This window comes from Dermacentor variabilis, chromosome 2 (assembly GCF_050947875.1).
Source record: "Dermacentor variabilis isolate Ectoservices chromosome 2, ASM5094787v1, whole genome shotgun sequence".
Classification (NCBI taxonomy): domain Eukaryota; kingdom Metazoa; phylum Arthropoda; class Arachnida; order Ixodida; family Ixodidae; genus Dermacentor; species Dermacentor variabilis.
Window position 1 is genome coordinate 225,094,985 of NC_134569.1, and position 13,387 is coordinate 225,108,371.

A 13,387-nucleotide genomic window follows, 5' to 3' on the forward strand; every position below is an offset into this window, starting at 1 on the left:
TTTGCATTGAAACTGCTGAACATGGTGCATAGCTAGCGCCATCCAGAAAAGTCATTATCGCAGCCGCCACTAGCCGTGCCAGTGGCCAACTGTACACAAGCGAAGTCGCAGTTTTGACCTGTGTCGTGTCGGCCGTATCGGTGTGCAGCGTGGTGTTGCCACTATAGTGTCGAGATGCCACTACAGTGTCGCTTTCAAGCGATAAGTTGTGATAGCCGCAGAGACATCGTGGAACCTTCTAGCCGGGCGGGACTTCGGTGTCGATGAGAAAAACGTCTGTCGTTGGAGGGGACGACAGCAGCTTTTTGCACAGGCTGCAACAAGGATAGCATTTAGCGGACCAAAGAAAGGCCATCACCACGAAGTGGAGACAGTTTTGGCCGACTTTGTTCGGACGCAGAGAGCAGCTGCCCTTCCAGTGACAACAGAAGTACTCCCAAGAGAAAGCTAGGGAACTTTCGAGGGAGCGAGGCCTAACTCCAAAGGATCTCAAAGCCAGCTGGGGCTGGCTTAAGAAATTCATGAAGCGCTTCGGCTTCAGCCTCCGACGTCGCACTTCAATCACCCGAAGGTGCAAAGCGATTTCGAAGAAAAGCTGATAGCTTTTCAGCGTTACATGCTGCAAAAGAGAGAAGCGGCAGGCTACAACCTTGGGCAAATCGGCAATGCCAACCAGGCGCCTGTGTATTTTGATATGCCAGTGGCGTACACCATGAATGAAAAGGGTGCCAAGGAGGTGAAGGTGCGCTCTGTGGGCTACGGGAAGCAGCGCGAAACTGTGATACTGTGCTGCACAGCTGATGGACATAAACTCCCTCCTTATATGATATTTGAAGGAAGACACTGCCTGCTCGAGAAACTTTCCCAAGAAATGCCATTGTGTGGGCAAATGAGAATGGGTGGATGATGGGTGCGATGGTGGAAGAGTAGGTTAAGATTGTGTGGCGACGGCGTCCAGGAGCCCTTTTGACAAAAAACTCGCTTCTTGTCTTCGATTCTTACCGTGGGCACTTAACTGACAACGTGAAGGCTGCACTCGCCCAAACAAACACGGACCTCGCTGTCATACCAGGCGGCTTGACGGGCCAGTTGCAGCCACTTGATGCAGCCATCAACAAACCTTTCAAGGATCGTCTGTGGAAATATTACACGAACTGGTTGACTGATGAAGACCACATGCTAACGGCAACTGGCCGCATCAAACGTGCATCGCTATCGCAGCTGGCGGGCTGGGTAGCTGCAGCGTGGGACGACATCCCAGGTACTTTGATTGTGTGCGCCTTTAAAAAGTGCAGCATATCTAATGCGCTTGACGGTACCGAAGATAGTGCACTGTTTGAAGGTGACAATGACGAAGAACACAGCGACGAGTCTAGCAGCGACGATGTCGTTAAATGAGCTCTGCACGTTCAGATTCAATAAATGCTGTTCGCATTTTGTGAACGCTGTCCTCGCTTCTTTTGTTTGGCCTACATTCGAGGTAATATATATATATTTTTTTTTTCGTTGGCTTCGGACTTTAGGGGGTCGGCTTAGACTCGGGGTCAGCCTAGATTAGAGTAAATATGGTATAATAGATAGCACAAAACTAATTTCAGTTGTATCAGCAAACAAATCACACCTGCATGCCAAATTTCACTAATTTATTTCCATTAAAAAAAGAATTCATTGCCCTGTCCCCCTTTAATGTCCAAAGATCTGTGGTCTTTGCATAAGTTGACAGAATCACAATCGCCGACTGATTGTTTGGGCTTCCTGTGGCACCGCCACCTACTTGATACGTAGAAACCATGTAGAACGGACCAATGCGTTGTCCACACTTCCCTATGTAGTGCAGATTGACGTTACGATAACTCACCTGCAGTGGCGTAGGCAAAATATTTACGGCGAAGCCGTAAAGAGCTAGTTCCCCCAGGAACGTGTCCATGTGCAGATACAAAACTATTATCACCTGGATTGGCACCAGTACCGTCGCCATCTTCCACAGCTGGTTCATTGGTGCCCCTCGGCGCCACTCCACGAACGTGCTCGTGCCACTGCTCCCACATTCGTCGTCATTAATTAATTTATTACTTAAATAAGACACACAAAGATGTAACTAATTTTTACAGTGAAGCTGTTAAGAGCTGGTTCCCTACTCTCCCTACTCTCCCTACATGGGCCGATAGTGCAATCCCACGCTGACCCGCGAGGTAAGTGAAGCAGGCATTAAGCAGTTCCCATATGTGTGCCGATCCCAAAGACAGTGCAATGCCGGGCCAACCCTTGGTGGAGGTGCAGTGCAGTTCGCCATTAAGGGTCTTCGTTAGTCATCTTTCTTCACAGAGTAGAAGGGCACTGAGTTTTTTTATTTGTTCTTTAGGGCTACTGCCACTGCCCAGTTTAGACCACTGCCCACCTGGGAAGTGACACAAATAGGAAAGCCTTTCTTTATTTTGGAGAGCAATTAGAAAGAAAAAGTATTTATGTAATAAAAGACTGTCAGCAACACAGGTCAACTATTCGGCTGAGAACTTCAGTGGTATCGTGTACAACAAAACATCACTAATTCTTCAGCTTCAGAGTTACGAAGCGCAGTCCACTCCCCACGGCTGATAGGCTGATAGTGTCACTTGCAGTGGGACGACACCAACACTCTGTCTCTCTCTCTCTCTCTCGCAATAGCAGGCTGATGCCACCAAAGCAGCGTGCAACCAACGGTACAACCCAGTACGAATATGGCGCCGACAAAGCACAAAGCTGTGTCGCTTGACACGAAGATGGATATTTTGCAGGACTCTCGACGCGGCTTCAAGGTGAGCGCCCTCGTGAAGAAGTATGAGCTCGCCCAGTCGACGATATCAACCATCTTGAAAACCGGGAGCACCGCGATTGTGAAGGCAGGAGCTATCAGCGGCCATGCCTATCAGCGGAAAAGAGGGTTAGAGACCCTTTGTACGCCGATGTTGAAGAGGCGCTTTACCAGTGGCTCATCACAACCCACGCGCATAATGTGCCTATTAGTGGGCCAATACTTGACACCAAAGCGAAAAACTTCGCTTTTCTTCTGGGACGCCCAAATTTTGAGCCTGGGGGAGGCTGGATTCAGTGCTTTAAAGAGCGGCACGGAATCGTTTACAAAAACGTGGTAGGGGAAGCGGCGTCTTTGGACACAGAAGCAAAGCAGCAGTGGCTGCAGCCAAAGCTGCCCAGCGTGCTGGAGCGCTACACGGAGAAGGACATACAGTAGAACCCCACTGTTACGTTCCTCACTGCTGCGTTTTCCCGGCTGCTACGTCGTTTTCATCCGGTCCCGGCATAGCTTCCATAGGATCCAATGTATAAGGAACCCCGCTGTTACGTAGTAGCTGTGAAAACGTTCCAGCATGATGCGTCGCAACTCGAACCCGCCTGGGCTAAAGTAGGCAACGCACTCCAACCGCCATTTTGGCTTTTGACGAGTTTTGACCGAGCTTGGCCAGGCTTGGCAATGGAACTGGCTGCAAAAAGCCGCACGCCAATTCAAGAGGCCGCCACTAGGTGGCCATTCGTGAAAAATGCTCTCACTATCATCACTGTGATTACGGTCACCGCATGGTTGTTGGACGGGTCGACTCACGGAGGAAGGAAACTCGGGAGAGGCCCTGACGTCACTCTTTGTGAAGCTAAAGTGAAGCCGAAAGTTGGCGTTGCTCGTGGCGTTGCTCCGCCTATCGGGCCAGATCTCCTCTCTTGTTTACATTTCTCCCACGCCGCGCTGCGCGCAACCGGGCTGCTCGGACGCGCGCGCTCAGCAGCAATACTAAACAATCGTTAGCATGATGACGCCATAGAGGGCAAAATTTCCCGCGGATATTCCTTCGTCCGTTGCCATTGGCGTGGCGCGGTGACGACACGGAGCACGAGCCGCATGATGCCGGGGAGTTGCCAAATCCTAGCTTTGGAGAAGCCGTCGCGGCTATGGACCTCCTCCACAGGTACGTCGCACCTCACAGCGACGCTGACAGCAATGCGGCCTTCCAGGCTATTGAGAAACGTGTGGCGATTTCTAGCGAGCAAAAGAAACGGCAAGCCACCATTCTAGACTTTTTTAGGTCCTAAGTGCACTTTGTGGAAATAAATTGTCCATAGTTGAAGCTGCACTTTTTCATTTTCGGAGCTTTCCTCACTGTTGCGTTTTCCCGGCTGTTACATTTTTTTCCCCGGTCCGGTGAAAAACGTATGAACGGGGTTCCACTGTATATAATTGCGACGAAACTGCTCTGTTTTTTGAAATGTTGCTGTCAAAGACTCACGCTCTTAAAGGAGATCGATGCCCCGGCGGGAAGCACTGGAAACAGGGTGACCGTGTTGCTGTGCGTTAGCATGGACGGGAGCCATCGTCTCAAGCCTTTCATGATCGGGCGATCAAAGAAGCCAACATGCTTTAAGAATCAGCACATCCCGGTCCGCTATGGCAGCAATAAGAAGGCGTGGATGACCCGCGATCTGTTCGAAGAATGGCTGCTCGAGTTCGACAGTATAATTGAAGACCAAGGAAGAAAAGTAGTACTTCACGACGGCGCGTTTTGCACTGGAGGCTCCGCTTACAGCCAGCGATAGGGCCGGTAGGCCTAGCGTGGCAGACGCCGCGGCCTTCGACGCCTACAATCCAACCCGAGCTCGTCGAAGAGCGCTTATGTTTGCCAAAACAATTAAGACTGTACAGTTAGGTCACCCGTAATTAAATACAATTCGTTTACTAGACGCAGCCATTGCGAAGGGCAAACGTGCAAGCGAAGCGAGCAGCCTCGCTCAGACGGTCGGTGTGTGACGTCTGCCCGCGAAATGCCCTCGCGTCGCAGCTCCCGATCTCACCAGTAGCTTAGTGCTAGTGTACTAGGCGCTGTTTTGCATAACAGGCACACATTCGAGATAATATTACTGAACTGGTAACTATTTTGCGTCGGAAACAAACTGCAGCACGCAAGGAAAAAAAAAATGCTGCGAGAAACCGGCCAGCCAGCGCCGCCTCCGTGGAGGGAACGTCACATGCCAGCCACGCTGTCATTGGCTGCGGCCAGACGATGGTGCGGCTGTCGGACATGTCGGACGACGAAATCTGCCCGGTTTGTTGCACGCCGGACGTCCGATCCGGCACTTCGGCACGGCAAAACACCTCGATTCCGGCTGCCGTTCCGGCGCATCGGACGCCGGATCGGACACCGAATCGAACTGTGTGTCTCCCGAGCAGCTATCGGATGATACCGCGCTCAGTAAAGCAATGACGACGTTGATTCATGAACACTGAAATATTTTATTTAGCTTCCCGCAGAGCAATTCTATGCAACTCAGGTAAATGCGAAGAACTCCGTCAGCTTCATCTGCCACTTTTTAATAAGTGTCAGGGTTATAAGGCGCTCGTAGGTTGACAGGGCTGCTAAGGCTTGCTCTTGCGAGTGCACGCCCACATACGTGCGTAAGAGATCCAGCGCATCAGTGATTTGTTTCGGTGTACCTATGCTGCTTGCCGCCTGGAGTTCTTCGTCCGAGTCATCGTCCTGCATTTCTGCATCTGTGACGCTCTGGATTATTGCGTCATCGTCCAGCTCTTCAGTTGTCACAGCGCAAGCATCGCTGAAGACAAAGCCCTCGAGTGTCATGTCGCTTGGTTCACCTCCCTGATCGCAGAGCAGCTGCCACGAGTCAACGACATCTGTTGTGTATGCCATACTTTCGTCACCGTCATTTGCTCTGCACTCTGCTTCTTCATTCAAAGAAACGCCCTCCTTCAATCCTGCCTTCCTTAAGCATTTGGCTACGATCTCCCTATGAATAAAGGGAAAATCAGACATCAACCCGTTCGTAGCAATTGCTACAATGGAAACCCATACGGGTTCCTCGAAAGAAAAGCCTCATAGTTGAAGGAAAATTCGTCCTGGACCAGGACTCGAACCCGGGACCACCACCTTTCCGGGGCAGCCGCTCTACCATCTGAGCTAACCAGGCCACTAGCAGATGGCAGGGCGAAGTTGAATTTCTCGACAACATGAAGCAAGGGCACGAGCTTGACGTAGTAGTTCTGCGGAAACCCGCAAGGTGGAGAGCAGTAATGAATAAAGGGAAAATCAGACATCCACCCGTTCGTAGCAATTGCTACAATGTAATTGTAGACATCTATCAGGCAGCAATCAGACATCCACCCGTTGTAGCAATTGCTACGAATGGGTGGATGTCTGATTTTCCCTTTATTCATTACTGCTCTCCACCTTGCGGGTTTCCGCAGAACTACTACGTCAAGCTCGTGCCCTTGCCTCGTGATGTCGAGAAATTCGACTTCGCCCTGCCATCTGCTAGCGGCTTGGTTAGCTCAGATGGTAGAGCAGCTGCCCCGGAAAGGTGGTGGTCCCGGGTTCGAGTCCCGGACCAGGACGAATTTTTCTTCAACTATGAGGCTTTTCTTTCGAGGAACCCGTATGGGTTTCCATAGTAGCAACTGCTACGAACTGGTGATGTATGATTTTCCCTTTATTCATTACTGCTCTCCACCTTGCGGGTTTCCGCAGAACTACTATGTCGATCTCCCTATGTGTTGCCTCCCACGACCGCGAAAGCATCTCCAAGGCCATGAACACGTCGATTTTCGTCTCTCTGCGGAGCTCGATGTTCAGCAGAAGCCTTTCGAAGACCCGCTTGCAGTATGTACACTTAACGCTGTTTATTATTTCCTGGTCGAGTGGTTGTATATGGGAGGTGCAGTTGGCAGGGAAATATTCAAGCTCAATGTTGGAAAGCACACAACCTTGAACATGATGCGCTGAGCAATTGTCCAGAAGGAGGCAAATGTTTCAACCCCTTTTGCGCATTTCAGCATCCAGATCCTTCAGCCAGTTGCTGAACAAATCCCTTGTCATCCATGCCTTTGTGTTTGCGGCGTACTTGACTGGCGTGCTCCTTTTTCCACTGAAGCAACGTGGCTTCTCGCTTGTGCCAAATACGAATGGCACACGCTTATCGCTGCCGTCCATGTTCACGCACAACAGAACAGTGAGACGCCGTTCACTGTGTTTTCCGCCATGGCACTTTCCATTTCTCAAAGCCAACGTCTTCCTTGGCAACAGCCGGTAGAAAAATGCGGTCTCGTCGGCATTATATATGTCAGAGACATTGTAACGTGATAGAATGTCGGGAACACGATCACGCAACCAGTCCGCTGCTCCAATTGAGTTTGCCTCAGCTAATTCTCCGCTGGCCACCTTCCCAACAATACTATGCCGTTCGTTGAATCGATGCAGCCACCCGCTGCTGGCTTTGAAGTCGTTGTGCCCAAGAATACAAGCAAAGTTAAGGGCCTTTTGTTGAAGAATGGCCCCGCTCAACGGCATGTTTTTTGCGCGCATATCGAGCAACCATGAGAAAAGAGCTTTTTCTACGTCGACGTAAGCTGCTTCCTTTACCTTCTTTCTTTGTTGGCCTGAACCACCAGCACTGATGGCACTCATGATACTGTCCTTCAGTTTCAAAATTGTTGAAAGCGAGCTCGATGAAATTCCATACCTTTCAGCAACAGCCGCCTTCTTTTCGCCACTCATCCCATCGGTGATAATTTTGGCCTTCACATCAAGGCTCAAAACTTTTTCTCTTGCGAGGTGCACCACTCATCGTGAATAGGACGACGACCTAGGCCCAACGAGATCAAATAACCAACTGAGAAAACGTGCCCAGCGACCACTGTTCGTAAACTTACTTCCGGTTGGCACTTTCCCGTTCCAACAGGCCAGTGACATCATAGCGTGACGCGTTCCGGAACTTCTGAGGCACTCCGGCTAGCACTACAGGAGCGCGTCCGCTGCGTGTTTCATACGTACACGAAAGATGGCACAGCGGCACGTTCTGCTCCTCGTATTGAAGCGTGCCGGGAGAACTTGAGCATTAAAGGGCGCATGCAAATCACTGTATGCCCAGCTAACGTTTTCGTCTGCCTGTCAAGGAGGCTCCTGGTACGTGCGTGCGATGCGCGAGGACTTCGTTAAATCAGAAGTACAGTATAAAGTGACCTCGTTAAATCGCGGAAAAGAATACATGGTTTTCATTGGGGCAGAGATTGGGAAAAATAAAAGGTGCTTTATTTCGAGAATTTCATTAAATTTAGTTTTGTTATATCAAGGTTCGACTGTATTGCTACTTGGCAACTGTAGTGCACACAGCGTTAACCCGAAGCTAACATCTGTCGAATTGATGTTTCTGCCTCCGAATACTACGGCAGGCCTGCAGCCGTTGGACGCTGGCGTGATCGCCAACTTTAAAGTCCTGTATCGGCGGCGCATGCTGGAGGGCCGAATTTTAGCCATTGACCGCGCAGCTCCTGGCCCGTTGGGCCATGCAGACGGGCCCCCTAACCTGAAGATCAGCCTTTTGAAAGTCGTGCGCTTCGCTTATGGTGCATGGTATGAAGCAAAGCAGTCAACCATATACAACTGCTTCAAAAAGGCGGGCTTTGTGCGTCAGCACGAACTTTCCCAACCCACTGAGACCAACACGGTGGAAGCCGCCGACATAACCGAGCTCTAGGAGCTCGTTCTTACTGGTGACACAGGCGGTGCGTTGATGGAGAAGTTTCTGACTGCAGACAGTGCCGCCTCGTTCTGCGATGAGGTCACCAACGAGGCGATCGCCGAAGATGTGCTGTCTCGACAGACGGCAAAGTTGTGCGATGGTGGCGTCAGCAGCAGCGACAGTGACAACGAGATTGACAGTGGCTCCTTGACCCTGACCACGATATCCACGCAAAGTGCACTGTCGTCGATCGACTCCTTAATTGATTTTATGCATGCTAAAGGATTGCCGCCAGTGTTCGCACAGCAGCTGTAATCCATGCACACCGCGGTTGTGAAGCTGAAGCTGCCGCAAAAGCAAGTGCAGATTTCGGGCTATTTCGGCGCGCCTAACCCTTGACACGGTCATTGGCACTAGAAATAAAGTTTGTCTTTTACAGCCTACTTTCTACATCATCTATTCTTTAGAGCAAGTAGCGAAATCGAGTTCGGAGCTGCAAAGGTACGTTCCGCGCTTTTTTTTTTTTATAACTGCAGTCTAGATATAGCGATCATCGGTTATAACGATAATATTTTTCGTCTTTCTCGACTGCACTGTACACAATCTCCAGGACTAGCGTATAATGCGGAATATAGGTCGAGGCAGAATATAGGTCAACCCCTTACATTGAAGCAAGGAAGTCAACATAAAAATTATAAGGCACAAAACTTTGTTTTATTTAGTGGTGCCACCAGACTCGTCACCTGCTCATTCGTCTGAGCTGTCTGAACTCTTGTCTGAAGACGACTGCTTTTCGCTGGCTGCGTCCCACAACATGTCATCCTCGGTGCCGTCCAAGGAGTTGCTAATGCAACACTTCTTGAATGCCCGCACCACCATATCGTCGGGCAGCGAGCGCCAAGCCTGCGACAACCATGTGGCCACAGTGGTGAGAGGCGGCCTGCGCAGCCGGCCGGTTGGGGTCGTCGGGTTGTCGCCGGCCATCCACTGATTATATTGTTCACGGACACGGTCTTTAAAGGGCTTGTTGAGCATGACGTCCAGTGGCTGAAGTGTTGACGTCATGCCTCCCGGAATGACAGCGATTTCCGTCCTCCCGTCGCGGAGTGCTTGCTTCACACCTGCGATCAAGTGCCCGCAAAAGGCATCTAAGACGAGCATGCTCGGACACCGCAGGAGTGCGCCGGGTCGCCGATTCCAGAGGGTCTTAATCCAATTGAGCATGAGGGCCTTGTCCATATAGTCCTTTTCATTCACGCGAACGAGAACATCCCGTGGGAAAGCCTCTTTCGGCACTTCCACTTGAAGATTATGTATGGGAGCAGCTTTCTGCCGTCTGCAATACACGCGAGCATCACCGTGAAGCGCGAATGCTCGTTCCCTATAGAAAGAAGCTTGACTACTCTTGCACCGCGTTCGCACACTGTGGTGGGCGACGGCATGTCGAACCACACCGGCGTTTCATCAGCGTTGCCGATCTGTCCCAACATGTAGCCATGCTGCTGCCAGAGACGGATAACATAGCGCTGGAATTCAACCAGCTTGTCCTCGTATGCCTCTGGCAATTTCTGGCAGATTGATGTGTGCCGTTGAAGTGTGAATCCCTTGCGTCGCATGAAGCGACGAACCCAATAAATGGAGCCCTTGAATTGTTCCTTGGGCAGTCCGGATTCTAGGGTGATCTCAATAGCTTTGATGCGGATGAGTTCCGCTGTCACTGGCAAAGATCTGGCACAATGCTTGCGGACGAAATCCGCCACCTTGTCTTCGAGCTCCGGGTGCACCGTGCGGCGCCCGCGAAAGCACATCTTCCGCGCGTTGCAGGCAAACAGCTTGACTTTCTGTGTTCGCCAGTACCGGACGCTTGTTTCCGAGACGCAAAATTGCCGCTGGGCAGACATGTTCCCATGCATTTCAGCACATTCTATGACTTTCTTTTTAAACGCCGCGGTGAACTGATGTCGAGTACTCGTACTCATTTTGCAGGTTGTTGGGAAATTAGCAATGCTGGGTACAATCGCTGCACAAAAAGGTAAGATGGCGTCGGTCCAACTGCGTAGGCCGTGTTAACGTTGGGCCACGTCGGTCACCATGGAGGCGATAACGATGCAGATGCCGAAAGGTCTGCGCTCCTACATGTTGCCAGATGACTATTAATGTTGTGCCAAGGGCCGGTATGTAAGTCGAGGAGTGACCTTTAAGTAATATTTTTTGGAAAAAACCTCGACCTATATTCGCACTATACGGTAAATGCACAGGAAGACAGCACACGATGCCACGCCACCTCTGCTTGCCTAGCCTTTGCACATGCAGCAGATTACCTAGCGGCAGATTACCAGCAGGCTGCTGCATGATCTCAGGCCCGCTGACGGTCATGCGCAGCCACAGCTGTGATGCCCGCCAACATGTCTCCCCTTTCCCCTTGCTCACACAGGAAGATGGCACATATCAAGCCCCCGTCCTTCTCAACTCCACCCTCACACGCTTTCACTTGCACCTAAAGCCTACACCGTGATGGGATAACACTGGCTCCCCATTAAGTCTACTTTGACCACATAGAAAGAGAGCGCGCATTAGAATCTGGCAAATATTACCAAATGAATCAGCGGTGTGTTCTTATGTGAATGTGTCAAATGGCTAACTGAGCAAGAAAGCCGGCGTCCAGCGTCTGTAACAGCGAAATGGCACTTAAATTCCCATTAGATGCGACGCCACATCATACTGGCTCGCGCTTGCTGGCTCAGGCCTCAACGGAGCAGAATGGGCGAAAAGGAACACCTGCTGCCGCAGCATTGCATGAGAGGAGACGACATCGTAGCGATGACCTGTCACCCTCACTTTCGCAAGGCTGTGTTATAGGTGCATTCCTTGTCTACGCAAGCTCTCACCTGAGTTCTAACTGCACCTCGGTAAGGTATGATCAAAATGCACTGGCTTGCCTTAAGGAGTTCATAAGTCGAAAGACTGCTCAGCGGCGTTCAAGTGGGAATTGATGCGTTAGCATTCACAACTCGTAAGAAGTGCTCAGGAGTTCTTTGATATATATATATTTTTTTGCATCTCGTTTGATTCAACCGGTAGAATAATTCGATCAATTTCGTCAGCACTGTCAAGGTCGAATTAACAGAAGTTGACTCTATTGAAGTTTGTTACATCGAGGCTTAACTGTACCGCAATATTCAACGCCAATTGGTATTTTGCCATTTGCGCAACTACTGATACTGATGCAGCACTTACAAATTTCCTCCTCAAATCCTAGTTATACAGTGGACTATCTTTAAACGGAAACTCAAGGGACCAGGGAAATTGGTTCCATTTATCAGGAGTTCCATTTACTGAGAGACAAAGTTGAATACAAATGCACGAATATTGTAGCGCCCTCCCTTTGGCGATGCCTAGAACTCGGATAGCGCGTGCCTGCATGAAAATAAAGACGGCGCCTGACCATGCCCCGCGAAGCCCGGACTTGCGGTTCTTTTCCGGCGTCGATTTGGGTCAGCTGTCATTCTCCTTCGCTCCTGAGGCATAAACCTACACTACAAAACCAAGAGGATGGTGTTTCGTTTAAGAGGCAGTTCCACTTAAGCAATTTCGGTTTATCGGGATTCCGCTGTACTTCTATAGAGAAGGTGGAACACGCCCAGAAACAAGAGATAATGAATAAAGCGGACGCACTTGTTGGCTGCATCGTGGATGTGTGGAGAGGCCTGCTCCACCAGGAGGCAAGAGAACTGGAGCAGGAGGATGCGCACAGCATCCGAGGTGCCAAACGGGTTCTCGGGGTCGATGACACGATTGATGAAGACCGAGATGACATTGTCCGGTGAGTCACGCTCAGGCTGCGGGGGCCCACCAATGAGGGCCTCCCCTTCGCCACGTTCAAAGGAGGCCGCAAATGCCGGGATGAGCAGCTGCTGCAGCACCTTGGCCAGCAGCGGCTGCGGAAAGGCCGGGTCCCCGAAGGCTTCGACAAATCGGAAGAAGGCTGCCCGCTTCCACTCCACCGTTTGGCCCTTGGCCGCCCACGTGTCCAAGAAGTCACGCAGGAAGCCAAAGTCCGGTAGGAAGCGCCCCGTGAAGGCACGCAGCAGCTGGGTATGGGGAGCAGTACACCAATAGGTAAGTTAGTCACACTGTCTACTCATTAGCATTCTCCATGTACTCTTCAACACTTTCGTTACCATGCCTATTAAAATCTATCAATGCTGATCAATGCTTGAAATCATCGATTCCGACATGCCATTTCTTATGCACTTCATCATCATCACCAGCAGCCTGGTTACGCCCACTGCAGGGCAAAGGCCTCTCCCATACTTCTCCAACTACCCCAGTCATGTACTAATTGTGGCCATGTTGTCCCTGCAAACTTCTTAATCTCATCCGCCCACCCAACTTTCTGCCGCCCCCTGCTATGCCTCCCTTTTCTTGGAATCCAGTCCGTAACCCTTAATGACCATTGGTTATCTTCCCTCCTCATTACATGTCCTGCCCATGCCCATTTCTTTTTCTTGATTTCAAATAAGATCTCATTACCTCGCGTTTCTTCCCTCCCCCCCCAACCTGCTATTTTTTTATCCCTTAACGTTACACCCATCATTCTTCTTTCCATAGCTCGTTACGTCGTCCTCAATTTAAGTAGAACCCTTTTCGTAAGCCTCCAGGTTTCTGCCCAATACGTGAGTACTGGTAAGACACAGCTGTTATGCACTATTCTCTTGAGGGATAATGGCGACCTGCTGTTCATGATCTGAGAATGCCTGCCAAACGCACCCCAGCCCATTCTTATTCTTATGCACTTAAGGTCACCCAGTAGTTAGTACAGGCACTGCACTTTCCCAATCAGTTTAAGGTTCCCTGCTCTGGCGATGTGATT

At 50.6% G+C, this 13,387-nt stretch overlaps 1 protein-coding gene across 9 annotated transcripts in view; it reads right to left on the bottom strand.

Moving 5' to 3' along the window:
* Positions 1-13,387, bottom strand: part of Nipped-A (Transcription-associated protein Nipped-A) — a 435,149-nt gene that overhangs the window by 198,548 nt on the left and 223,214 nt on the right. For all 9 annotated transcript variants that reach the window (XM_075682662.1, XM_075682661.1, XM_075682656.1 and 6 more), the window contains one exon: positions 12,190-12,605. In XM_075682662.1, coding sequence (XP_075538777.1) covers positions 12,190-12,605 — 416 coding nt within the window. The remainder of the gene's footprint in view (positions 1-12,189; positions 12,606-13,387) is intronic.